The sequence below is a fragment of the Carcharodon carcharias genome, chromosome 2 (assembly GCF_017639515.1).
Source record: "Carcharodon carcharias isolate sCarCar2 chromosome 2, sCarCar2.pri, whole genome shotgun sequence".
NCBI lineage: Eukaryota > Metazoa > Chordata > Chondrichthyes > Lamniformes > Lamnidae > Carcharodon > Carcharodon carcharias.
The window spans coordinates 20,292,252-20,319,943 of NC_054468.1; the positions used below are offsets into that span (position 1 = coordinate 20,292,252).

The window sequence follows — 27,692 nt, forward strand, 5'->3', positions numbered from 1 at the left end:
TCCCCACAGATGCTGGCGGACCTGTTGAGTTTTTCTTTCTACAACGTTTATTGTCAATGCCTCTGAGTGAATATATTAAACAAGAACACCATATTGTTTCAGCATGGCAGTGTACCTGGCAATTTTGCTTTCAACATTCTTCTCAGCTGGCTTCTTCAGTTTTAAAATTTTCTTCTTTTTCTCACGGTGAAGCTTGGCTTTTTCTTTATGCTTCTCTTCAAGAGTGACTGTAACCGCTTGGTATTTCCAACCAAATTCATGAGCAAGGCGACCAAGGAGAGCAAACTTACGAGTTGGCTTCAAACGTACAATCTTCAGGGCTGCTGGCACAACCATACATTTCCTCTTGTCATATGGAGGAGGGATCCCATCAAAGGCCTTCAGTCTGTCCGAGGCAGCTTGACCTCGCTTTGTCTTGTGCGGCAACATACCTCTTCCAGTCCTGCAGAAGATCCGGCTTGGTGCTCTGAAGTGATATGGGCCATGAGAGGGGTTAGTATTCATCCTCTTGCTCAAAAAAGCAAGATACTTAAGTTTATTTCGGTAGAAGTTGCCAGAGATGTTAATCCCTTCACACCTCACCACCACTACTTTGTGGCCTAGTAAGATCTGTTTAGCTACAATGGCAGCCTCCCACAGAAACATTGGTACCTGCCCATGGGATTGCTGGAGCACTGAGCAAAATTCCCTTAAAAAATATCCTTTCTTTTGGGTCCAGGTCACCTATGAATGCCTTTGTTGGGGCCAGTACATCTTAATTTACTCAGTGTCTGTAGCTACACCTGGAAGGGGATGGTGTAGTGGCATTGTTGCTGGGCTAGTAATCCAGAGACCCAGGGTAATGCCCTGGGGACCTGGGTTTGAATCCTGCCATGGCAGATGGTGGGATTTGAATTCAAAAGAAGTCTGGATTTAAAAGTCTAATGATGACCACAAATCATTTTCAATTATTGTAAAAACCCATCTGGTTCACTAATGTCCTTTATGGAAGGAAATTCGGCAGGCATTCCCTGGCCTGCATGTGACCCCACAGCAATGTGGTTAACTCTGAAATGGCCTAGCAAGCCACAAAGTTGTATCAAACCGTTGCAAAAAAGGAATGAAACCAGACAGACCACCCGGCATCGACATCTAGGCACCGAAAACAACAACGCCAATCTCAGCCCTGTCAACCCTGCAAAGTCCTCCTTACTAACATCTGGGGGCTAGTCCCAAAATTGGGAGAACTGCCTCAACAGCTGGACATAGTCATCCTGACGTAATCATACCTTACAGACAATGTCCCAGATACCACCATTGTCATTCCTAGGTATGTCCTTTCCCACCATCAGGACAGAATCAGCAGTAGTATACAGTTGGGAGGGAGTTGGCCTGGGAATCCAAACATTGCCTCCGAACCCCATGAAGTCTCATGGCATCAGGTCAAACATGGGCAAAGGAACCTGCTACTGATTACCACGTACCACACTCCCTCAGCTGATGAATCAATGCTCTTCTATGTTGGAAACCTCCTGGAGGAAGCACTGAGGGTGACAAGGGTGCAGAATGTACTCTGGGTGGGGGACTTCAATGTCCATCACCAAGAGTGGCTTGGTAGTACCACTACAGACCGAGCTGGCTGTGTACTGAGGAAATAACTGCTAGACTGGGTCTGCGGCAGGTGGTGAGGGAACGAAAAGAAGGGAAAAACATACTTGACTTCGTCTTCACCAATCTGCCTGCTGCTAAATGCACCTGTCCATGACAGCATCAGTAGGAGTGACCAATGCACAGTCCTGATGGAGACAAGTCCCACCTTCACATTGAGAATACCCTCCATCATGTTGTGTGGCATTACCACCATGCTAAATGGGATAGATTTCAAACAGATCTAGCAAATCAAGACTGGGTGTCCATGAGGTGCTGTGGTCCATCAGCTGCAGCAGAATTGTACTCAAACACGACCTGCGACCTCATGGCCCAGCATATCCCCCACTCTCCCATTACCATCAAACCAGGAAATCAACCCTGGTTCAATGAAGAGTGCAGGAGGGCATGCCAGGAGCAGCACCAGGAATACCTAAAAATGAGGTGTCAATCTGGTTAAGCTATAACACAGGACTACTTACGTGCCAAACAGCATAAGTAGCAAGTGATAGACAGAGCTAAGTGATCCCACAACCATTGAATCAGATCTAAGCTCTGCAGTCCTGCCACATCCAGGCATGAATGATGGTGGACAATTAAACAACTCACTGGAGCAGGAGGCTCCACAAATATCCCCATCCTCAGTGATGGGGGAGCCTCGCTCATTAGTACAAAAGATAAGGCTGAAGTGGATGATCCATCTTGGCCTCCTCTGGCGGTCCCCAGCATCACAGATGCCAGCCTTTAGCCAATTTGATTCACTCCACGTGATATCAAGAAACGGCTGAAGGCACTGGATACTGCAAAGGTTATGGGCCCTGACAATATTCCGGCAATGGTACTGAAGACTTGTGCTCCAGAACTTGCCATGCCCCTAGCCAAGCTGTTCCAGTACAGCTACAACATTGGCATCTACCCGACTATGTGGGAAATTGCTCAGGTATGTCCTGTACAGAAAAAGCAGGAAAAATCCAACCTGGCCAACTACTGCCCCATCAGTCTACTGATCGCATCAGTAAAGTAATGGAAGGGACCATCAATAGTGCTATCAAGCAGCACTTGCTTAGCAATTACTTGCTCACTGATGCCCAGTTAGTGTTCTGCCAGGGCCACTCAGCTCCTGACCTCATTACAGCCTTGGTTCAAAGATGGACAAAAAATCTGAACTTCTGAAGTGAAGTGAGAGTGACTGCCCTTGACATCAAGGCAGCTTTTGACCAAGTATGGCATCAAGGAGACCTAGCAAAACTGGAGTCAATAGGAATCAGGGGGAAAACTCCCCGCTGGTTGGCCTCAAACCTAGCACGAAGGAAGATGGTTGTGGTTGCTGGAGGTCAGTCATCTCAGCTCCAGGACATCACTGCAGGAGTTTCTCAGGGTAGTGTCCTCAGCCCAACTATCTTCAGCTCTTCATCAATGACCTTCCTTTCACCATAAGGTCAGAAGTGGGGATGTTCACTGATGATTGCACAATGTTCAGTACTATTCGCAACTCCTCATACTGAAGCAGTCCATGTCCAAATGCAGCAAGACCTGGGCAATATCCAGGCTTGGCCTGACAAGTGGCAAGTAACATTCGTGCCACACAAGTGCCAGGCAATGACCATCTCCAACAAGAGAGAATCTAACTATAGCCCCTTGATGTTCAATGGAATTACCATCATAGAATCCCTCACTATCAATATCCTGGGAGTTACCATTGACCAGAAATTGAACTGGACTAGCCATATAAATACTGTTGCTACAAGTTCAGGTCAGAGACTAGGAATCCTGCAATGAATAACTCACCTCCAGACTCGCCAAAGCCTGTCCACCATCTACAAGATACAAGTCAGGACTGTGATGGAATGCTCCCCACTTGCCTGTTTGAATGCAGCTCCCACAACATTCAAGAAGCTTGACACCATCCAGGACAAAGCAGCCCATTTGATTGGCATCACATCCACAAACGTTCACTCCCTCCACCAGCGATGCACAGTAGCAGCAGTGTACACCATCCACAAGATGCACTGTAGGAATTCACCGAGGCTCCTTAGATGGCATCTTCCAAACTCATGACTACTACCATCTAGAAGGACAAAGGCTTCAGGTCCTTGGGAACACCACCATATAGCAATGACACAAGGGAAGCCCTGAGGAAATTCGCCCTTTTCACTTTTCTCAGAGGTTGCCCAATGGCAAGGCGGAAGGAAAACAGAGCTTCAGGCCTGAATGCGCTGGTAGGCTTTGCGGGTCAAATTTCTTGCCCAGAGACGGGATAACCTAGACTAGCACCTAGAATTGGTCATCAAACAGTCAGCAACAGGAGATGTTGAGAAGAAGAGGGTGTTATAGATTTGATTTTCCAGCAACTTTTCTTGGTGGACACATTTAGCTTTATTTACAAGACAGCAGCAGCAACGACATGTGTGCATCAAACTCTATAGCTAAAGAACTCTTCACTAGAGCTTCCCCACGCTGCTAGCTCATTAATTTACACAGATCATGTGATCTTACAATGTAGTATTATTCTTAAAGCTACAGTCCTACATTTATCAGAAATATAATTACTACTTTTCTCCCCCTTTAACTTTTCTGTACATTTTGTATTTGCAAGGATATTTATCGCAAGACATCACAATATTTACACAGACCATGAAATTACAAGTTTAGTCTTTCAGGTGGTTCCATGTGGAACGCCATAGCTCTATGACTCCCAATTCTTTGGCAAGAACTACATTCCCTGGAATGACATTAACATCAGGTACCGCATTAGGCACATGCAGTTCAGTGTCTTCCACTCCAACAGCAACATCAGGCATATCTGTCCTTGATTAGGCAACTTCAACAGGAACCACAGGTTCAGCAATGGTTACAGGTGGAACATCATTTTGTTGGGGTATCTCCCTTTTCCTTAAATGATCCACATGCTTACGGGTGATCCAGCCCTCCACTTCCACGTGGTACGACAATGGTCCAAGCACAGAGCTTACTTTGCCAGGTAACCACTTTGGTCCTGCACCGAAATTCCTTACATATACTGCTTCTCCAACAGTAAATTGATGCTCATGACTATGCAAATCATGAATCACTTTTTGGTTCCCTTGACTTTTTTCCACCTTTCCCTCCAAATTGGGAAGTATCAGGCTTAGCCTTGTTTGACGATGGTGCCTCATCAGTAATTCTGCATCCTCTTTCCACGTGTCTTCTTCTTTCTACTACAGAATTTAGTCTCGGGCTTCTTTTTGACTTCACTGTTGGCCAGACTTCTCTCAGACACAACATCAACTTTTCTTAGTTCAGTACTTGAGCTACCCATGACTTCATTATCTACTCCCATCTTGGAAAGTTCTACGGCTTTTGCTTTCAAAGCCTCTTTAGCTTCATTTAGCTGATTCTTCAGCTCTTCTGTCTCCTTCTTGTATCTGTTGACTTCCTCCTGGAAACTTAAACGTTGCTATGTCTTCTTTGTCAACTGGTTCTTCAGTTTGCTCAGAGAGACTTCAAGTTCTTCCTATTTCTCTTCATAACCTTTCAGAGGAACAAGCTTTGTCCTGAGGGATCCTGGTTGTGTGTGAAGGTCTTTCAACAGGTTTTGCTTTTCTTTGCAAAGCTCAGTCGCTTCATCTTGAATTCTGTAATTCAGCAGAGTCTCCTTGGGTTTCTTCTGCTGTTTTTCCCAAGTTGTTGTTTAAGACAGTCTTCATTCCTTCAGGTTGCTGACTACTTACACACTCCTTTTTTATCCTATTGCAGTCCTTGGACTCTCCCAGCTCTTTCTGAAGTACTTTGCCTTGTTCCTTTTCCAACTCAGGAACTCTTCCTGCTTCCTTGTGAAATCTCACTGGCCAATCAAGGTTAATTCCCCTCAGCCAATTTCAACCTAGAAGGCTTGGTCCTCTGCCTTTTAATACCATCATGGGTAGCTATGCCATTTGGTATCTATAATGGACAGTTACTGTGGTGGTACCTTTTACCTGGATTTCTTCGCCTGTGAATGTTTTCAACTTGGCAGATGTTTGTTCCAAGTTTAATTGTTAATTACCTTTACTTAAATATCTAAAAGTGTGTTCTCTTATTACAGTGGTAGAAGCACCCATGTCTACTTCCATTTTTAAGGGTTTGCTATTCACTTGCGCTGTGACAATAATTGGCTCTGTCTTCCCAACTTAAATGTTGAATAATGAATAAATGTCAGAATAGGTTGTTTCTGGCTCTCCTACACTGATTACTTCATTGGACTTCGATTGCTGCCTGGAAGCTTGTTTAAATCTCACTTTGCAATGTTTTAATATGTGTCCACCTCTGTGACAAAAACAACACTCTACCTTTTTAAATAGCCAATCATTAGCAGTCTGATTATTTCCACATTGATAAAAATTAGTTTTTGACTTTCCTGCTGAGCTGTTTCTCTAAATTTTCGGTTAGCTTTGCAGCGGAGTCCCGGCTTTTCGCACCACTTTCAGCTGACTGTTTCCTCCCGACTAGGAAAACGGCGCCATTTTGCGCCCCTCAAATCTCTTGTGAATCCATTACAGTCCTTTCCATTGCAAGCGCTATTTCTAATGCTTTCTTAAAATCAAGATCCACTTCAGCCAGTAATCTTCACTGAATAGCATTCTCCTGCATGCCACATACCAAACAATCCCTGAGCATGTCATTCAGAGTTTCAGCAAAATCACAATATTACGTTAGTTGTTTTAATTTCGCCATGTAGGTAGCAATGGTCTTCTCCAGCACTCTATTCCGTGAATTGAACCTGAACCTCTGCATTGTGACAAGGGCTTGGGTTGAAAATGTCCCTTAATGAGGTCCACTAATTCACTGACAGTCTTTGAATCTGGGCACTGGGGGCTGTCAAGCTTCAAATTGAACTGTAGAACTTGCTCCCACAAATACTCAGAGGAGAATTGCTCTCCTCTTTTCCTCCCCCATGATTCTGCTGGCTTGAAAGAAGAACTCAAGATGTTTTATATATTGAGACCAATTGTCTGTTGCTGGTTCAAAGGGATCGATTTTGCCAAACTGGCATCTCGGATGAGTATATCTTCTTTTCTTTTTAATTTTCTTAGATACTCTCAATCGTTGGGCAAGGTACAGCAGCGGATCTGATTTATCCTCATTGCCAGTTTGTTATAGACTTGATTTTTCAGGCAACTTTTCTTGGTGGACACATTTAACTTTATTTACAAGACGTCAGCTGCAACTACACGTATGCATCAAACCCTATAACTAAAGAAGAACTCTTCACTAGAGGTTCCCCACGCTGCTAGCTCATTGGCTTACACAGATCATGTGATCTTACAACACTGGGTTATTCTTAAAGCCAGAGTCCTACATTTATCAGAACTATAATTACTACAGAGGGAATCATAAAACTTCAGTCTTCACTTAATCGGAAGTTATCTTCTGGATTTGCGCTGTCTATATCAGTTATAACTAAGTGAGTTGCCGTCTCCTTGAACTGTCTTCTTCTTAGAATGCAATTTACCCAAATGATCTTTGCTAGCTTTCATTCTGACAATAATTTATTAAAGAGTCAGTCAATCCTTTTGAAAATCTGTTCAAGATTGGCAAAGTAAAGTATTCTTGAAAATAGGCTCACTTTCCCCCTTTTGAGAAAGCAATTTCAGTGAGCTCATGGAGTCAGATTACTAGACCCCAACACAATTCACACCTTTACGAAAAACAGTTCACATATTAGATGCTAGGGTCAATGTTTCCATTACTTTATTTGTCATTTCTACCAGTGAAATTGCTAACTGTTATATACACCTGTAAAAATGCAGTATAGAAATTACAAAGTTTTAATGGCACATTCAACCAACCACATAATAGAACATCATTTAGCTTTAAAATAAAACCAGCAAACTTTTCGATGCTTCAGCATGATCCTGAAAACACTCCTAGAATGTCAGCTCTTTTTGCATTTTATTCATTAGCCTTCAGAGAGAAACACAGGCTGATTTGTTTATTCATATTTTGGAGGTATGATTAATCCATGGCCTCTGTCAACTGATAGCATCCACCACATTTTTAATTTTTAATCATGATCAATGAGAACTTAGAGTTGGAAGTTCAGCTCAAGGTCAAATGTAACACCCAACTGCTCATATTCACAGTAGCAAATGCCTGTTATACTAAAATTATGGAACCTTCACTGGATAAAACATCTCCATTTTTGATTGTCCCTCTGCCATCGTATTACGTGTAGGAACTTAATAGGTTGGACATGCCACCACTCCTCATCACTCGATACTTTGAATATCTAATGCAGCCGCTTCTGCACTGGAACATGAGGAGAGTATCCCAAATGGAAACTCTCCCGCTTCTTTCTAGAAGTGATACCTTCTGTATCACGTACATGTGGTACAGTCAATGTAATTAAAAGTGAAGTTATTGTACCTGAGGCTTCTCAGGGTTAGAGTGTTGTTGTATTTCAACCATATGCAGCAAATGGTTAGGTCAATGGCTAAAAATATCCTCCCAATGCCACTCCCAAGCAAGATTCCTGCATGTTCTTGACCCTGAAGCATGCTAATGGCCACAACAGCTGCTAGTTTATTTCTCATTTTACAAGCATTTCATTTCATGGTTGGTGCAACGACATTAAAAAAATTAAAGTAGCTTCCATACACATAGAATATTAAACATACTTTACACACCCATATTTGGGGGTTTAAGTCACGTGAGAACTAACATTTCCTTTTGCACAGATTTTTTTTTATTTTTTTGTAAGATAGTGTCAATAGCATGATTTATTATCATAGATTTGTAGAAATTATAAAGGCAAAATACTTCAATGCATTAACCTCTTCAATATTGCAAGACTGTACGATATAAAAATCTCAGTGAATCCATTCTCAATTCTTTTCAAAATAAGATACAAATATGTGTGTTCATTTAAATAGAATGTACTTCAGCCCGGAGTTACATGGGATCATAACCCTATGGAGAGAAAAAGAGAAGCAATATTATATTAAAATTAATTTTTTTCTTATTCAGTACACGGTAAAAAGAAAAAAGTAGACATATTTTCGGTTGAAGCAAATTTGACAAAACATCACTGAGATTCTAATGAGCAAATGGCTCCGACACCAGTGGAGATTAAATCACATATCTGCAGATTTGGTATCGTGCTGACAAAGCTACTTCACTATGGCTGCAACTAATTTTCTGTAACTACAAAAGTTCCAGATAAACACTTTGTTTAGTTTCAGCAAATTACCACACAAAAAATTCAAAAATCTAAACACACAAGGATAATTCTAACTAATGGCAGACACAGTTAGGTGCACTGCTGCAGCAAATTATGGACCATTGTCCCAGATTTTGCGGCAATAACAAAGGTGAGGCCATCAGTGCTCGCTGTTATTGCAGGGTAAAACTGACAGAAAGTTTTAGGGTCCACACATACATAGTTTGACACAAAAATCCCGAAATTGCTTTCAGAGATACCCTGCACTGTTGCAATCCTCTTCAATAGACATGACATTGAAATTACTGTAATTGTGTGAACATGGGTTACTGACTCACTAGTTCTGCACTACATTGTCAGAAAAAGTTAGAGCTGGCATATTTAAGAATAAGTAAGCTTTTAATGATGTGATAAGTGATAATTATTGACAAACAACCTCTCTTACCCTGAAAAATTAACTTTACAAACATAGAGACTCATTCCCTCAGATCAAAAGTAATGTTGTAGATTGTAAAAATTTAAAATTAATTTCTTCTTTTTACCTTTTATGTATGTCCCTTTTATCTTTCTCCCTTAATCCTACTGTCCTCACATCAACCACTTTCAATGAAAATGGCTTTCATAGCTATTCAAATGCCTCTTAAAACAGGGGTAGTTTTCCTTGACCTCACTGCAGTGTATGATACAATCTGATCACATTGGCCTATTTGTCAAAATGTCAAGAGTTCTCCCTCCCTGAATTACTGAAGCCATTGAACAGCTTACCACCACCTTTTCAAGGGCAACTAGGGATGGGCAATAAATGCTGTCCCAGCCAGTGAAGCCCACATCCTGCGAGTGAATAAAAGAAAACCTGCTATTCCAGGACAGGGTGCATATGGGAGACAAGACCAGTGCCTGGAGGAAATAGATGAATGGACTGCCCCAGGGGTCTGTTTTAACCCCACCCCTGTGTAAATTGTACACCAATGGCCTACCCCAACCCAGTCTCAGAGGTTTATCTAAGGCAGATGACATCTGATGTGGCATACGGGTTCAGACTTTTCCTGAGCTGAAAGACACACTAGACGACGATATTGCAAAGCTGGCCGACTACTGCAGGACATGATGCCTAAAACTGAGCACCAGTAAAACGGTCTTCAGCACATTGCACGTTCACAATGCCAGCACTAGGAGGGAACTGAACATCACCTTGGTTGTCCAGCGACTGAAGCAGGATCCCCACCCTGTGTATCTAGACATCATGCTTAACAGAATTTTCACGTGCAGACAGCACCTCATCAAGACTACAGAAAAAATTAAAACCTGCATCAACCTCCTCAGTAAATTGGCTGGTATCTCCTAGGGATCACAGGGCAAGGCCCTAAAGACTTCTGCTCTCGCCATCACACACTCAACTGAAGAATACGCATCCCGGTATAGGACCAAATAGCTCACACCAAACTTATCAATGTGCAACTCAACTCAACAATACGCATCGTCACAGGTAGTGTTCGACCAACTCACCTTCCTGGCTCCCAGTCCTGAGCAATATTGCATCCACCCCACCCCTCCCCCTCCCCATTAGGAGAGTAATTGCAACAGGCAAGCTACTGGAGAAGGTCTAATCTGACTCAAGACTGCCCTTATTCATTGGCTTCCTTAACCCGCCGGCAGTCTATGCCTTCCCACACGCCATCCCATGTGGTTAAACCCACCGTACCGAGCAGTAACAGCTGAGGGTCAATGGCAGGAGGATTAGCAGGAGAAAACATCCAACAGAAACCACTCTCTCATCGTAGGCCCCACAGCTCGTCCACCTGGCTCTGATATCCCACAGCGACAGTGGGCTCTTTTAAACCATTTCTGGACTGGCCAAGGCCTCTGTGCAGCCACCCAACATCAGTCGGGTTGCCAAGACCATCCAGGCTGCAGCTATGGTGCCACTTAAACAATGACTCACATTGTTGATGGATGTCTACAGACTAAACTTGAAAGTGCGTCTAGCCACTGACAATACTATTGGTTGGCTTTGTGACTATGCACATGCTAAATAAAATAAAATAAATAATAATCCCACTGTTCTTCCCAATCATTATTTTACTTGCTCTACATCATTTAGGTCTAATTTATATTTCCTGTTTATAGTTTGGTCTCCACCTGTATCAGTAAAGATACTTTGATCTGATTGGTTGAAAAACTTCTCCATTGCCTGCCATGTTCATACATGCCACCGATCCCCTGTAGGGGCACCGGGATGGATAAGATGCCCGATTAGTGGAAATCTCTGCTGATAAGCCATGAAAAATCTGTGGCAACTGCCCAGCAAGGTGAATGGCAAGCGGCGTTTCTTTATCATTGATAACAAAGTTCGGGCCATTATCTTTCCGCTATAAGTTGACGGTAACCCATTCATTGCTCATGACTTGGCTCAGAAGGGTCTCACTTGCAGCGTCATATTACTGGTCCTGATATGCCATAACAGTACAAGACATTGTGGAATGAAAATAGGCTATTCAGCCCATCAAGCTAGTTCTTCCCTCATATAATGCAGAATCTAAGCTAAGGAGGTTACCCCACCCTATTTAATTTTCTCAAACTTCTTCATGATACTAATTACCCACAGACATAACAAGCAAAGCAACAGAAAATTCATCTGCCCCTCATTCCCATTATTGAGTGCTGGCCTGCTGCTCTGCACAATCAGTGACCCTTTCCTAATGACTTCAACAGTAGAGGCCTCTCATGTCCAATGAAGTACTTCATCATCTCAATCAACAGCAGTCATTATACCATTAATCCTGCTTCCAACTTGATATCTATTCAAAACAAAAACAGAATTACCTGGAAAAACTCAGCAGGTCTGGCAGCATCGGCGGAGAAGAAAAGAGTTGACGTTTCGAGTCCTCATGACCCTTCGACAGAACTTGAGTTCGAGTCCAGGAAAGAGCTGAAATATAAGCTGGTTTAAGGTGTGTGTGTGGGGGGCGGAGAGATAGAGAGACAGAGAGGTGGAGGGGGTTGGTGTGGTTGTAGCGACAAACAAGCAGTGATAGAAGCAGATCATCAAAAGATGTCAACAACAATAGTACAATAGAACACATAGGTGTTAAAGTTAAAGTTGGTGATATTATCTAAACGAATGTGCTAATTAAGAATGGATGGTAGGGCACTCAAGGTATAGCTCTAGTGGGTTTTTTTTATATAATGGAAATAGGTGGGAAAAGGAAAATCTTTATAATTTATTGGGAAAAAAAAGAAGGGGGAAACAGAAAGGGGGTGGGGATGGGGGAGGGGACTCACGACCTAAAGTTGTTGAATTCAATATTCAGTCCGGAAGGCTGTAAAGTCCCTAGTCGGAAGATGAGGTGTTGTTCCTCCAGTTTGCGTTGGGCTTCACTGGAACAATGCAGCAAGCCAAGGACAGACATGTGGGCAAGAGAGCAGGGTGGAGTGTTAAAATGGCAAGCAAAAGGGAGGTTTGGGTCATTCTTGCGGACAGACCGCAGGTGTTCTGCAAAGCGGTCGCCCAGTTTACGTTTGGTCTCTCCAATGTAGAGGAGACCACATTGGGAGCAACGAATGCAGTAGACTAAGTTGGTAGACTAAGCAGTAGACTACTGCATTCGTTGCTCCCAATGTGGTCTCCTCTACATTGGAGAGACCAAACGTAAACTGGGCGACCGCTTTGCAGAACACCTGCGGTCTGTCCGCAAGAATGACCCAAACCTCCCTGTTGCTTGCCATTTTAACACTCCACCCTGCTCTCTTGCCCACATGTCTGTCCTTGGCTTGCTGCATTGTTCCAGTGAAGCCCAACGCAAACTGGAGGAACAACACCTCATCTTCCGACTAGGGACTTTACAGCCTTCCGGACTGAATATTGAATTCAACAACTTTAGGTCGTGAGTCCCCTCCCCCATCCCCACCCCCTTTCTGTTTCCCCCTTCTTTTTTTTCCCAATAAATTATAAAGATTTTCCTTTTCCCACCTATTTCCATTATATAAAAAAAACCCACTAGAGCTATACCTTGAGTGCCCTACCATCCATTCTTAATTAGCACATTCGTTTAGATAATATCACCAACTTTAACTTTAACACCTATGTGTTCTATTGTACTATTGTTGTTGACATCTTTTGATGATCTGCTTCTATCACTGCTTGTTTGTCGCTACAACCACACCAACCCCCTCCACCTCTCTGTCTCTCTATCTCTCCGCCCCCCACACACACACCTTAAACCAGCTTATATTTCAGCTCTTTCCTGGACTCGAACTCAAGTTCTGTCGAAGGGTCATGAGGACTCGAAACGTCAACTCTTTTCTTCTCCGCCGATGCTGCCAGACCTGCTGAGTTTTTCCAGGTAATTCTGTTTTTGTTTTGGATTTCCAGCATCCGCAGTTTTTTTGTTTTTATCTTGATATCTATTCAATTGTTTTCTGAGTAATCACCTCAACCTTAACTACTTTTGCTGGTCACTCCTGAACAACTTAATCTACAATCGTGTCTCAACACTTAAGGAGATTGACCTTTGTTCTGGGTTTGCAGATGAAATCTAGCCCATTGTGATAGAATGGGAGCTTCCTTCCTCTGAAATCTGTAAGGATGTTGTGTCATTAACTTGGGCAATATTCATCCCCTTGGCCCAGATTTTACAGTAGCAATAACAGTTCAGCTGTCAGCTCTCACCATTTTTAAAGTGTAAATTGGATGGTAACTTATTAAATATGTTCATGGGATGTGGGTGTCGCTGGCAAGGCCAGCATTTGTTGCCCATCCCTAATTGCCCCTGAGAAGGTGGTGGTGAGCTGCCTTCTTGAAAGGCTGCAGTACATCTGGTGCATCACTGCAGGTACACCCACAGTGTTGTTCGGACATGAGTTCCAGGATTTTGATCCAATGACAGTGGAGGAATGACAATATGGTCCCAAGTCAGGATGATGTGTGGCCTGGAGTGGAACTTGCAGGTGTGGTATTCCCATGCATCTGCTGCTTTGTTGTTCTATGTGGTAGAGGTCATGGGTTTGGCAGGTGCTATAGAAGGAACCTTGGTGAGTTGCTGCAATGCATCTTGTAGATGGTACACATTGCTGCCACTGTGCATCAGTGGTGGAGGGAATGAATATTTAAGTTGGCGGATGGGGTTTGGATCAAGCGGGTTGCTTTGTCCTAGATAGTGTCGAACTTCTTGAGCGTTGTTGTGTCCATGCTCATCTGGGTTAATGGACAGTATTTCATCACATTCCTGACTTGAGCCTTGTAGATGGTGGACAGATTTTGGGCAGTCAGGAGGTGAGTTACTCACCATAGAATTCCCAGCCTCTGACCTGCTCTTGTAGCCACAGTATTTATATGGCTGGTTCAGTTCAGTTTCTGGTTAGTGGTAACCCCCAGGATGTTGACATTGACATTGAAGGGATTCAGCAATGGTAATGCCATTGAATTAAATGGGGAAATGGTTAGATTCTTTCTTGTTGGAGATGGTCATTGCCTGGCACTTGTGTGGCACGAATGTTACTTGCCACTTATCGGGCCAAAACAGAATGTTGTCCAGGTCTTGCTGTATATGGACACGAACTGCTTCAGTATCTGAGGAGTTGTGAATGCTGCTGAAAATTATGTAATCATCAGCAAACATCCCCACATCTGACCTTATGATGGACAGAAGGTCTTTGAATCAGTTGAAGATGGTTAGGCCTAGGATACTACCCGAGGAACTCTTGCAGCAATGTCCTGGGACTGAGATGACTGACCTCTAAAAACAAGACCAACTTCCTATGAGCTTCCAGTGACCGCACATGTATGATTAAACATGGAAATCAGGAAACTGCTGTCCAGTTTACCATGCTCTTCCAGAAGCTTTGCTATATTGGAATATCCTGCTGAGAGACTCAGCACTGAAACACAAGCAACAGCGTGAAGTTTGATTATTTACCCATTGGCTACGCGCTGAACTCACAGGAAAATGTTAAGCTTCATCCATTCTAGTATAAGGGGATTTTTAATGACATGATTAGCCATATCCCTCTGAACTTTTTAATTGTTTGTGGCCTGTTCATTTCAATGCACAGTATCTTTAATTATTTGGCATGGCTATGCATACATGGGAATGACTTTTGAATGGCCTGCATGGTACCTTTCAGGTTACTGTATAGCTGCCTGCGTGCACAGCTTACAGGAAATGTTGGTAATGAGTTTAAGCACTGCCAAACTTACTCTCTGGCACTGCAATTTATCTTTTACAAGTATGGAGTCTCATTTCTTCAGATTTTAGTTATTGTTGGAGATTTTTAAAAGAAGTATTTAGTTTTTATTTTTTCTTTCTATATTTTTTTCTCTTTCTTTCTCTTACTCTCACCTTTCCCTGTCACTTTCTGTACATGATTTGGTGTTAAATTTACTAACACTTCCTAATTTAGTATCTGCAAGTCTCATTAAGCATTCTTCAGTCTGATTAGTTAAGAAAATCCACACAGCTCCCGGATCTTCCACAGAGGCCAAAATGGATTACCATCGCAGCAAAGTCCAATGTAAGATCCCGTAGAATATTTGTGGGCAAGTGTAAATGTGGATGTAACTGAGCTACATAAGGAGATAATAGATGAAGTGACCAAACAAGATGGGTCAAAGAGATTGGTTTTAAGAAGTATCTTAAAAGGCAAGAGTGAGGTTAAGAGATTTAGGGAGGGAATCCCAGGCTTGGGGCCTGGGGCAGCTGAAAGCATGGCTGCCAATGAGGGAGCGAAGAAACTCCGAGATGTGCAAGAGGCCACAATTGAAATATAATAGGAATAACCTGCAAATCGCACAACATCCTGACTCAGACATATATCGCTGTTTCTTCATCATGGCTGGGTCAGTAACCTAGAAATTCCCTATCAAACATCACTGTGGAGGATCATCGTCACAGGACTGCAACAGTTCAAGCCAAAAAAAAGGACTATTGTACTTTTTCAGAGCAGTTGGGGATGGGTAATAAATTCAACCTTGGCAGATTTCCCAACAGTATTTTTTTAAAACTGCAGTCAAGTCCAAGGGGCATTAGCCTACGATAAGACTCTTACCTGACTTCTAAGTCAGAGCAACCATAGCCAAAACAAGATAGTGGCAGAATGTCGAGTGATTCTTACATCCACAAGTACAAATAAATTGCTTCACTCTATTTCTCAATAATTTACCACAATAAAATTATGTCTGGCCTGTCAGAGGTTCAAGCCTGAATAATTACTATATCACTGAGGTTGTCATTGCATGGTTAATATGCAAGTCTTAAGGCCATTAAGACATGTGCAGGTACACTTTTAAAGAGAGTTAGAACTTCCACTGGGTACCTTGAAACAATTACAATCTCTGCAGAACATTCCAAACAGAATGTTGACGAGTAGAGCGACACAAATAATGAACTGAACGGCACTGGTCACAAGCAAGATGGAGAATAACCTGACATGCCAAGGGATCACATTTTCAGGTTCCAGACACTTGATCCATAAATTGGGATCATTCAGGTAATTCCTGTCAAAGAAACATATTAAATAAGGTAGCAAATCTATACATTAAGAAGTAATAACATAATGAAGTAATTTTGAAAAATGAATTTCAGTAATAATTTCCAATCCTAAAAATTTACCATTTCAAACTCAGGTAATAGAAACAGATATTGTTGCTATTGAGAATCAAACTTCATGCATTCATTCACAATTGGAACCAATTTACTCATTTACACAAAGCTAACCTGAAGGAAGGCTCTTACCCCTTGTAAAATGGATGTCTCCACTCTCCCAACTGTGTCACACGGCATAATGGACCAACGTCTAACGCCACAGATGACACAATGAAACCATATGCAGATCCAATCACTCCGAGCACAGTGAAAATTAGTGAGCATAGCTAAAACAAGACAGCAAAGAAAATAAATTAACCCCTAAGGGTGGAAAGAAATTGACTTAACACGCTCATTGGAAATGTGGTTAAAAGGAAAATTTCAAGGATACAGAAGCCAAGCAAGGAAGATGTGGCTGTGTCACTGGTCTAATAATTCAGAGACCTAAATTAGTTGGTAGCACTTGCATCACTGAACTAGAAGGTAATGGGTTCAAGTCCTCTTGCACTCTTGTCATTGAGCCAGAATGTTGTGGGTTCAAGCCCAGTCCAGCCATGAGCACAAAAATCTAGGTCGACATTGTAGTACTGATGGAGTGCTGCACTATCTGAAGCGCTGACTTTTGGATGAAATGTTAAACCAAAGTTCTCTCTGCTCTCCCAGGTGGACATAAAATCTACTATGAGATGATTTTAAAGATGAGCTTCTCTCCAGTGTCTTAACCAATATTTATCGCTCAAGTAACATTACAAAAAATGATTGTTTTGTCATTATTATGTTGCTGTTTGTGGGACCTTGCTGTGCACACATTGGCTTCTCCATTTCTACCATTACAACAGCGACTTCACTTCAAAAGACCTTTCAAAAGCACTTTGGGACGTTGTATGGTTGTGAAAAGTGCCATATAAATGCAAGTCCTTTTTTCATCCAGAGTTGGGAGTTGAATCCCATCACACCAAAATTCAGTTAATTAAATAAATCTCCAATAAAAAACTAGTCTCAGCCCTGCCAGCAGCTGAAGCTTGGCAGGTGGGGGAACTTAATTTGGCCAGAGACCAAAAATCAGTTTCCCAACGGTGGGATGAATGTTAGGAACTCTGTTCTCAGGACTTGAAAGGCAGGTTGATCTTTCTGACAAACAATGTCAGAAAGCCCTTTTGCATACAATAGCAAATTATGCAAGCTCAGTAAAAGCCCACCTCACTGGAAGTAAGTGCCCCTCCAAACTAAGTTCCCCACCAGCAAGAAATTAGAATGCTCACTTTTATCACTATATGTAAGTGGCATGCACCAGGCAAGCTTCACTTCTTTCATGACTTTGAGGTCAGTAGGCATTGCTTTGCTGTTAGGAAGGGAGTTCCAGGATTTTGATCCGGTGACAGTGAAGGAACGGCGATATATTTCCAAGTCAGGATGGTGAGTGACTTAGAGGGGAACTTCTAGGTGATGGTGTTCCCATCTATCTGCTGCCCTTGTCCTTCTAGATGATAGTGGTTGTGGGTTTGGAAGGTGCTATCTAGGAGCCTTGATGAGTTCTTGCAGTGCATCTTGAGGATGGTACATAAAAAAAAAGAGATAAAGAAAATGCTGGAAAAACTCAGCAAGTCTGGTTTCATCTGTGGAGCAAGAAACAGAGTTAACCTTTCAAGTCCATATGATTCTTGTTCAGAGCTGGTAGATGGTACACACTGCTGCTACAGTGTATCAGTGCTGGAGGGAGTGAATGTTTGTGGATGGGGTGCCAATCAAGTGGCTGCTTTGTCCTGGGCGGTGTCAAGCTTCTTGAGTGTTGTTGGAGCTGCACTCATCCAGGCAAGTGGGGAGTATTTCAAGACACTCCTGACTTGTGCCTTGTAGATGGTGGACTGGGTTTGGGGAGTCAGGAGGTGAAATATTCATCGCAGGTTTCCTAGCCTCTGACCTGATCTTGTAGCGACAGTATTTAGTCCAGTTCAGTTTCTGGTCAGTGGTAACACCCAGGCTGTTGATAGTGAGGGATTCTATAATGGTAATGCCATTAAACATCAAGGGCTGATGGATGGATTTTTTCTTGTTGGAGATGGTCATTGCCTGGCACTTGTGTGACACGAATGCTACTTGCCACTTGTCAGCCCAAGCCTGGATATTGTCCAGGTCTTGCTGCATTTGAAATGCTTCAGTATCTGAGTACTCGCAAGTGGTGCTGAACATTGTGCAATCATCAGCGAATATCCCCGCTTCTGACCTTATGATGGAAGGAAGGTCATTGATGAAGCAGCTGAAGATGTTTGGGCCTAGGACACTACCCTGAATAATTCCTGCAATGATGTCCTGGAGCTGAAATGACTGACCTCCAACAACCACAACCATCTTCCTTTGTGCTTGGTTTGAGTCCAAACAGCGGAGAGTTTTCCCCCTGATTTCCATTGACTCCAGTTTTGATAGGTCTCCTTGATGCCACACTTGGTCAAATGCTGCCTTGATGTCAAGGACAATCACTCTCACCTCACTTCAGGAGCTCAGCTCTTGACTGAGATGATAACCTCCAATAACCACAACCATCTTCCTTTGTGCTAGGTATGACTCCAACCAGTGGAAAAATTTCCTCCTGATTCCTAGTTTTGCTAGGGCTCCTTGATGCTACACAGTCAAATACTGCCTTGTTGTCAAGGGCAGTCACTCTCACCTCATCTCTGGAGTTCAACTCTGTTGTCCATATTTGAACCAAGGCTGTAATGAGGCCAGAAGCCAGGTGACCCTGGCAGAACCTAACTGAGCATCAGTAAGCAGGTTATCCCTAAGAAGTGCCACTTGATAGCACTGTTGATGACCCCTATTATCACCTTACTGATAATTGAAAGTAGACTGTGTAATTCACAATAAGAGGTTGTGGTGGAAGAATTAATCCAGGCTGGTCTTTTGGTTCAAAGTGTTCAAGCTGTCTCTTTTTATTCTATTTATCAATGCCCATCACCTGTTTAACTAGCAATTGTTTTTAACAAGGTGATTGTCATATTAACAGATTGATGGGGTGGTAATTGGCTGGGTTGGATTTGTCCTGCTTTTGGTGTAAAGGACATAGCTGGGCAAATTTCCACATTGCCAGGTAGATGCCAGTGTTGTAGTTGTAGTAAAACAGCTTGGCTAGGGGTGTGGCAATTTCTGGAGCACAAGTCTTCAATGCTATTGCTGGAATATTGTCAGTGCCCATAGCCTTTGCAGTATTCAGTACCCTCTGCCATTTCTTGATATCACGTAGTCTGAATCAAATTGGCTGAAGACTGGCATCTGTGATGCTGGGGACCACCAGAGGAGGCCAAGATGGTTCATCTACTTAGCACTTCTGGCTTAAGTTTGTTGCAATTGCTTCAGCTTTACCTTTTTCTCCTCTATAATTGAAGATGGGGATATATGTGGAGCCTCCTCCTCCAGTGAGTTGTTTAATTGTTCACCACCATTCACAAACTGGATGGGGCAGGACTGCAGAGCTTAGATCTGATCTGTTGGTTATGGAATCACTTAGCTCTGCCTTAGCATGCTGCTTCCTGTGCTTGGTGCTGTTCCTGGCATGCATTCCTTCCTCTTCATTGAACCAGGGTTGATCCCCTGGCTTGATGGTAATGGTAGAGTGGGAGTGGGGGATATGCCGGCCACAAGGCTACAGATTGTGGTTGAGTACAGTTCCGCTGCTGCTGATGGCCCTCAGCGCCTCATGGATGCCCAGTCTTAAGTGGCTAGATCTGTTTGAAATCTATCCCATTTAGCACAGTGGTAGTGCCACACAACACGAAGGAGAGTATCCTCAATGTGAAGATGGATGTTTGTCTCCACAAGGACTGTGTGGTGGCCACTCCTACCAATACTGCCATGGACATATGCATCTGCTGCAGGCAGGTTGGTGAGGATGACGTCAAGTATGTTTTTCCCTTTTGTTGGTTCTCTCATCACCTGCCACAGACCCAGTGTAGCAGCTATGTCATTTAGGACTCAGCCAGCTCAGTCAGTAGTTGTGCTACCGAGCCAGTCTTGGTGATGGACATCGAAGTCCTCCACCCAGAGTACATTCTACACCTTGGCCACCCTCAGTGCTTCCTCCAAATGATGTTCAACATGGAGGCATGGAGGAGTACTGATTCATCATTTGTCGGGGGAGGTATAGTAGTGGCATTCAGCAGGATGTTCCTTTGTCCATGTTTGACCTGATGCCATGAGACCTCATGGGGTCCAGAGTTGACATTAAGGACTCCCAGGGTAACTCTCTCTCTCCACCTGCCACCTTACCTGCCCCTGGGACAAGTAGTGATGGTGGTGTCTGGGAAGTATTGTAAGGTACGATTCCATGAGTATGATTATGTCAGGCTGTTGTTTGACAAGCCTTTGAGACAGCTCCCCAAATTTTGGCACATAATTGTCTATTAATAGCCTGAGATTTCCTTCTCTAAAGGGCATTTGTGAACCAGGTGAGTTCTTTTTTTACAAAAATGGTTTCTTTGTCATCATCAGACTCTTAATTCCAGATTTTTATTGGCTAGAGTGGGATTCAAACCCCAGTCCCCAGAGTATTACCCTCAGTCTCTAGATTACTAGTCTATTGCATTACTGCTGCACCATCACCTTGACTCAGAACTTGACTGGTACTGGTAGGACAAGCTGCGTAAAGGCTGGGCACAGGAGGCAGGCTAAGGGTGGAAAGGGGGTGAGGTAGGGTGGAGTGGAGGCTGGACCTGGGAGGTAGGAGAAGGCTGGAAATGGGGATAAGTGTCCAGGGAAGGAAGAGGCTGTCTGGGGAAGGGGGAAGGCAGTGAGGGAATACGAGGATGCAGTGACACAGAATTGAGGAAAGGGGCCTTTCATGTGTCTGGGAGTCCTGTGACTGGCAAGGGTGAGGGGGTTGGGGGAAAGAGAGGGGAAAGGGGGGGGTGGTTAGAGTGAGTGGGTTGTGGTGAGGAGGATTTTGGAGTTTTATGGGGTGTTTGGGAGTATTTGGGGGGTTGGGGTGGGGAGGTGGGGGGAGGTGCTTGTGGGCAAGGTTGGTTGGAGAGAGATGGTCCTAGAGGACGGGTCAGTGATGTCGACATTGGGATCCTAGGGATTGAACTGAGGGTACTGGGCAGAGGAGGGAGTGGGATGTGGTAGACTGGCAGGTCCAATGTAATAGTTGGGTAGTGGGAGGTTTTATTGTTTGGTGGGGGGGCATGGAAATGGAATACACAGGTGGCTCTAATAACAGAAGGGTCAGGGTCAGGTTGGGCATGGGGATAATAATGAGCGTAGGCTCTGAGGGGAGGAAAGGCACGGAGATGGATAGCAACACAGTCCAGGGAAACGGCAGGGAGGTTCAAGGTGATAGACGGGACAGGATATGGTGGTGATATTGGGTGGATCAAGAGTGATGGGGGGAAGTTGGTGGGTGACAGGGGAAGGGGGAAGGTAGTGGAGTGAATCTGAAAACTAACACACAGCATTTTTCCAGTAACAATAAAGCAATGCCCATCGATTTAAAACTGTGAAATTTCAAAGTGAGAGGAGGGTCTTTTCAGGTGCCTGGAGTTTGAGGTCAGCACAAATGGCCGAATAAAGGGATATCCTAATAAACATGAGGCACCTGGATGAGAACTATGCTCAGTTGTGTTCTTTCTACGGTGAAGCCCCACACGGCAACAGGTTTGTTCCTGACTCATGGGTCTCATAACATCGAGATCCCAGCAAAATATGGAGCTGCTGTTCATTCTGTGCCATTTCCCAGCTGCTGCTGTCAGAGGCAGAGATGAAGGGAGGGAGGGAAGTGGATGCCTTCAAGGGGCCGAGCTGATCGACAACAACCAAACCCCGACTCCAAACCTCCATCCTCTCGGGTGAATGGTCAAGCCTGACAAGGGCTCCTGTGGTTAGTCTTTCTATGCTTCCAAGGCAATGGTATCTCCATGGAGTCTCGAGGGTAATGGAGGCAAGCTGAATCGTGTCAGCTTCTCGCACGGAGTTCTTATAACCCTGGTCAAAGAGAAATGTCTCCTTGTGAGGTCATGTATGAGTGAGAGAAACACCCATCTCTGGTCCTGCTGGATGTCCTTCACCTGGAAGGGGTGGGGTAGGGATGCCATGTCTAGACCGAGGCCAGACACAGGGCTGAGCACTGGCTTATGGCTCTGAGATGGAGACAAACCTGTAAAGAATATGCTCACTAGGTTTATTACTTAATTCATTCACAGATCCACTGAGGAGTAGATGAAGCAGGTTCCAGGCAACCCTGCCTTTCTACTGGCTCTCATCCAGATGAGGAGAAGGTGGAAACAAAAACAAAAAAACTGCGGATGCTGGAAATCCAAAACAAAAACAGAATTACCTGGAAAAACTCAGCAGGTCTGGCAGCATCGGCGGAGAAGAAAAGAGCTGACGTTTCGAGTCCTCATGACCCTTCGACAGAACTGGAACTCCAGTTCTGTGGAAGGGTCATGAGGACTCGAAACGTCAGCTCTTTTCTTCTCCGCCGATGCTGCCAGACCTGCTGAGTTTTTCCAGGTAATTCTGTTTTTGTTGAGGAGAAGGTGGGCCTGTTGCAAGTTGGCACAGGGTCAGGAGGAGAATGGCCTGAGCAGCAAGAACAGGGTCCATTGCAATGGCTGGCAATGGCCTGATCATGGGTGTATTGTAGGTGGTGCATCTATCTACAGGTGAGCAAAATGCAATGCCAGAGGAGCCTTTAGATATCCGGAAATTTGATTGCACACATCTGCTAGGTTCTCCATGATGACTTGTGGCCACAAGGACTTGGAGGGAATCCCATGCCAGTGACATTGAAAGCCACTGCCGCCTCAAACGTTTTTGCCAGTGGGTCCTTCCAGGGCTCTGCTGGGGACTTGTGTGGCATCCCCTAGTCAGTGACACTCAAGTGTATACAAGAGGTGACAGAAGCCCTGTTCAGGAGACAACACCAATTTGTCCAATTCCACCTGGATCCCGAAAGCCAGGCTGCAAGGATGTTGGGATTTGGAGCAAACTCAGGTTTCCCCCAAGTGCAATGCGCTCTTGACTGCAAACATGTGGCCCTGAGAGCTCCCTGGCAACAGCTATCACATACATCAACAGAAAAGGATTCCACTCTTTGAACGTACAGCTGATATATGATTGCAGAAGGCAAATGCTGCATGTTTGTGCTCAGTGTCCAGGGAACTCTCATGACACCTACATTCTGACCCACTCCCAGGGGCCACAGGTTTTTGAAAGACCTCAGCGATTGTAAGGCTGGCTCCTTGCGGACGATGGACACCCTCAGAAGACCTGGCTGATGACCCCAGTTCACTGTCTGCAGAGTGCTATCGGGGACAGTTACAATGATGCACATGCCTCTGCCAGGTCCATGATCGAGCAGATGATAGGCCTCCTAAAAATGAGGTTCAGATGTTTGGACTGCTCTGGCGGGACTCTGTAATACTCACCACAGAGTGTCACAGATCATTGTTAATTGCTGCACAACCTTGCGCTATAAAGGGGGGATCTCTTGCCTGCGGGAGACATGGAGGACTGAGGTGTCTCCCCCGATGATGAGGACAGTGAAAGGGATGGAGCTGATGAAGGCCAGGCTGTCACCGAGCCACATGCAGAGGCAGTAGCAGGACTATGAAGTGGCAGACAGGCCTGTGCCGATCTGATAGCTATCAGATTCCAGGCAGAGGGAGCTGCCAACACATTTCTTTCACTTTTTGGCTATCTATCCTCTGTTGGCTGGAAGGCCCCAGCTCCTTCTTGGTTACAGACATTAAACCTTGCTTCCATTTATCTTGATTTATGAAAGGTGAATTAAATTGCAGCAGTTACCATCTGCCCTGCTGGTGCTTTGATCCTTTGCATGTGCCAAACTATGCTAATATGTAGAGCCCCGGGATTAGAACCTGCACAGCACTCCCTTTTCCCGTGAGTAAGTAGAATTGTGATTTTACTCATGCCCTCACAAAGTCCTTGTGCATGGACAGTTTGCTGCCAATCTCAAATCTAACCTTGGCAAAGATGCACTCATGTCGGCCTTACCTTTTCCCAAATGGGTTGGGAGGGTGGGGGCTACCAGGCAGACAGCTCCTTCAGGCAGTACCAGATAGATGGGTCCACAGGGAGGAGCAGCACGAGAACACCATTTGGCCACTCAAGGTCACTTCACCATGCAGACTAATGAGGGAAGATTGTTTTCCTGCACCCCCCCCAATCGCCACTCGCTCATGGTAAACACATATCCCTTGACATCTTTAGAATGGTGAGAAGTTTTGAGGTAACTTTGGAGTCCAGCCACAGAGAGTGCCCAATGGGTTGCTGAGCTGCACTCCAGACCATCCAATCACAGAGACTCCTATAAGTCTCAGTCCTAGGTGGCCTTAGCATTAGTGTGAGACTGTGACCCATCATTGTTGACACCCCAGCCAAGGTAAACTTTCCTGCAGAGGTTTGTTAGAGCTGCTGATGCTTCAGATGGATAGCCTTACAGTCCTCAGCACAGTCTAGCACACAGGCCCATTCTACTCTCTCTCCTCATGCACTAAAACTCCGGCCCCTTCAATAATGTCAGATGCATTTTGGTTGCAAACGTTTAATGTGAGGTCTACTGCCACCTTGATAAGGAGACGAGCAGGCCACACAAATCTCCATGTGAAGTCTGATAAAGGCTTCAGTCAGCTGCAGATAACCTCTTAAATCCTGCACTCAAATCCCTCTTGCAGTCAAGGCTGATACGCCCGTCGCTTCCTTACTTGCATCTTTCATCCACATGTTAGCTCAAAATGACAAATCACCAAGGATTGAACGTGGCCACCACAGCTTCCTCCAGACATGCAGGGCAACCTTTGGTTTTATACTATTAAGAAGACAGTGTGGGGCTTCACTCTCTCAGCCCTCAAATTGTATCTACAGTCTTCCTTGCCACTCAAATAGCAGATTTAACTCCTCTCGAGTCTTGGCATCCATGCACATCTCACACCAGGGCAATAGCAGCAGGAGCTGCAGCGACCTCACTGAACACATTTTTCAGAAGTCAGAAACAAGGTGAGTTGCAAGTCATGGCCTGCATGATGCGTGGCTGTGGGCAGATGGGAGAGCCTCCTGATGCCAACCCAGGAAACAGCACCCCCCCGCCTTTCCTGGATGACCTGAGAGTTTCCAGTGAGGCTACGATGAGCCGTGGGGCCACGTGTTGCTTTCTTTTCTGGGACATCCCGGTCTCAGGCAGAATCCAGGGCTCCTGGCCTGTAGTGAATGGTTGTCCAGGTGCCCTTTAGTTAGGGTGCCCTGACCTGTGGTAACAGCAGGGGGGCGACTTCCTGCCCACCTCTGCCACAAGATTCACCATGTCCTGCTCAGATGCGTAGGTAATGAACTAAATAGCACAAGATCACACCTGGTCAGCCATCCCGCCCTGCAGCAGAAATCACTCCGACATCCGTGCCCCATGTCATACTTTGACTTCAGAATGGATGATTCCTCCCAGAGTGACCATGGGACCATTGGATTCTTGTAAAACCCATTTGGTTCAATCATGTCCTTCATGGAAGGAGATTTGCCGGCTTGGCCTAGTCTGGCCTCTATGTGACTCCAGACCCGCAACATATGGACCCTTAACTGTCCTCTGAAATGGCCTAACAAGATGTGCAGTTGGTGGCTCAGCACCAACTTCTCAAGGGCCATTAGGACAATAACTGCTGGCCTTTCCGTGAATGCATTAAAAAAAAGTGAAAGGCAAAGAGCGATAGAAAGGAGTTGAGTGAAATCACCACTAGACAATTAGCTTATCATGAGAATTTGGAGATGACTCTTTCACAATACTTCAACCATTCAGCACTTCTAATACAACTTTCTGATTTGTTTTGGTAATTTCAGTCGTTTGGTTAGTGCAGCATTTCCTAGGCTCTACTTCTGTCCCAACCTTTACTTTCACTTCTGCGGACTAGGGGCTGAATTTTACCCCCATTGGGGGTTTGTGAGGGGGAGGGCAGGAGCAAGCACGAACCCGATCGGTGCCCACGCTCGGCTGCGCACCGCCATTTTACGTGGGTGGGCCAATTAAGGCCCGCCCAGCGTGACGCACACCCAGAAGCGCTGTGAGGGCAGGTGCGGGTTCCCAGAGTCAGGGCATGCCCGCGAAAGAGCACAGAAATCGCCCTGAGGCGCAGGGGTGCCTCAGAGAGATTAGTTTAACTTTTGGAAAATGCAATAAAGGTCAAAACAAATGTCAAGGACATGTCCCCTCATGTGAAACTGTCACATGAGCTGGGACATGTCTATTAATTTTTTGAAAAAATTTTATTTAATTAATGAACCCTTCAAGAAACCTCATCCCGCCCGTGAGATGAGGTTTCATGGAAAATGCAAAGGCCGCCTGGGCTCTTCGCCAGCCTTAAGGTTGGACAGGCAGCTTTCTTAACAGCTTTAATGACTTTGTTAATGGCCTTAATAGGCCTGTGACAGTTGAACTGACAATCTAAATGACGCATGGTGATGCCAGGACACCTGTCCAACGTCACCGCGCGTCAGTTTACACATCGGCGAGTGGGTCCCGCCCCCCTCTCGCCGACGGGTAAATTCTTCCCTAGGTTACAGCAAAGGTAAAAGCTTTGTCTGAGTTCAGTTAGAGCCAGGTCATTCAGGGGTGAAGTCAGTTTGTCACACAAAGGGTACTGGGGCTATGGAACACTATACCCCTTCACCCACACCCCTTCCACCTCACCCCACAACCCCTCCATCCACCACTCCCACCAGCAAAATGCTTTTGAGGCTGTTGGGGGTGGGGGGGTCAACTGAGGATTTCAAACGGCAATTGATAGATTTTTGTTCAGCAAGGATATTGGAACCAGGGTGGATACATGGGTTTAAGATGCAGATCAGCCCTAACACAACTGAATGGCAGTCAAGGCTCCAGGGCTGAGTGGTCTACCCTTCTTCTTAAGGTATCCCTTGTCTATTTTCTCCGCTCACACTTGCTCATTTCAGTTTTTATTTCTATTCATTTATAAAGCATGGGCATTGCCAGCAAAGTCAATATTTATTGCCCATCTTTTGAGAAAGTGCTGATGAGTCACCTTCTAGAATACCACTGAGTGCCTTCCAGGCTACTGCAGTTAAGAGCCAATTGTATTGCTGGAGACAAGCTAGGTAGGGATGAGAAATCTCCTTCCCTAAAGGACATTACATCCAGTAATTGAATTTAAATTTGCTCGTTGCTATGGTGGAAATTTGAACTCATATCTCTGAATCCTTAGTTCAGGCCTCTAGGGTACCAGTCCAGTAACACAACCATTATATTACCACACTCTTATCCCTCTGTCTGTCTTTCTCACCCTTCCCCTTATAAC

The 27,692-nt window shown here is 44.7% G+C and overlaps 1 protein-coding gene and 1 pseudogene across 1 annotated transcript in view; both read right to left on the reverse strand.

The window, feature by feature from the left end:
* Window positions 1-75: 75 nt before the first annotated feature.
* LOC121272193 lies at window positions 76-5,540 on the reverse strand (annotated as a pseudogene).
* A 3,005-nt stretch (window positions 5,541-8,545) lies between these two features.
* Window positions 8,546-27,692, reverse strand: part of LOC121287063 (transmembrane 4 L6 family member 4-like) — a 29,092-nt gene continuing 9,945 nt past the window's right edge. Inside the window, exons 2-5 of the mRNA XM_041204548.1 lie at window positions 16,534-16,670; window positions 16,115-16,295; window positions 11,010-11,172; window positions 8,546-8,553 (exon numbers count right to left, since the gene is read on the reverse strand). Of these exons, the coding sequence (XP_041060482.1) occupies window positions 8,546-8,553; window positions 11,010-11,172; window positions 16,115-16,295; window positions 16,534-16,670 (489 nt within the window). The remainder of the gene's footprint in view (window positions 8,554-11,009; window positions 11,173-16,114; window positions 16,296-16,533; window positions 16,671-27,692) is intronic.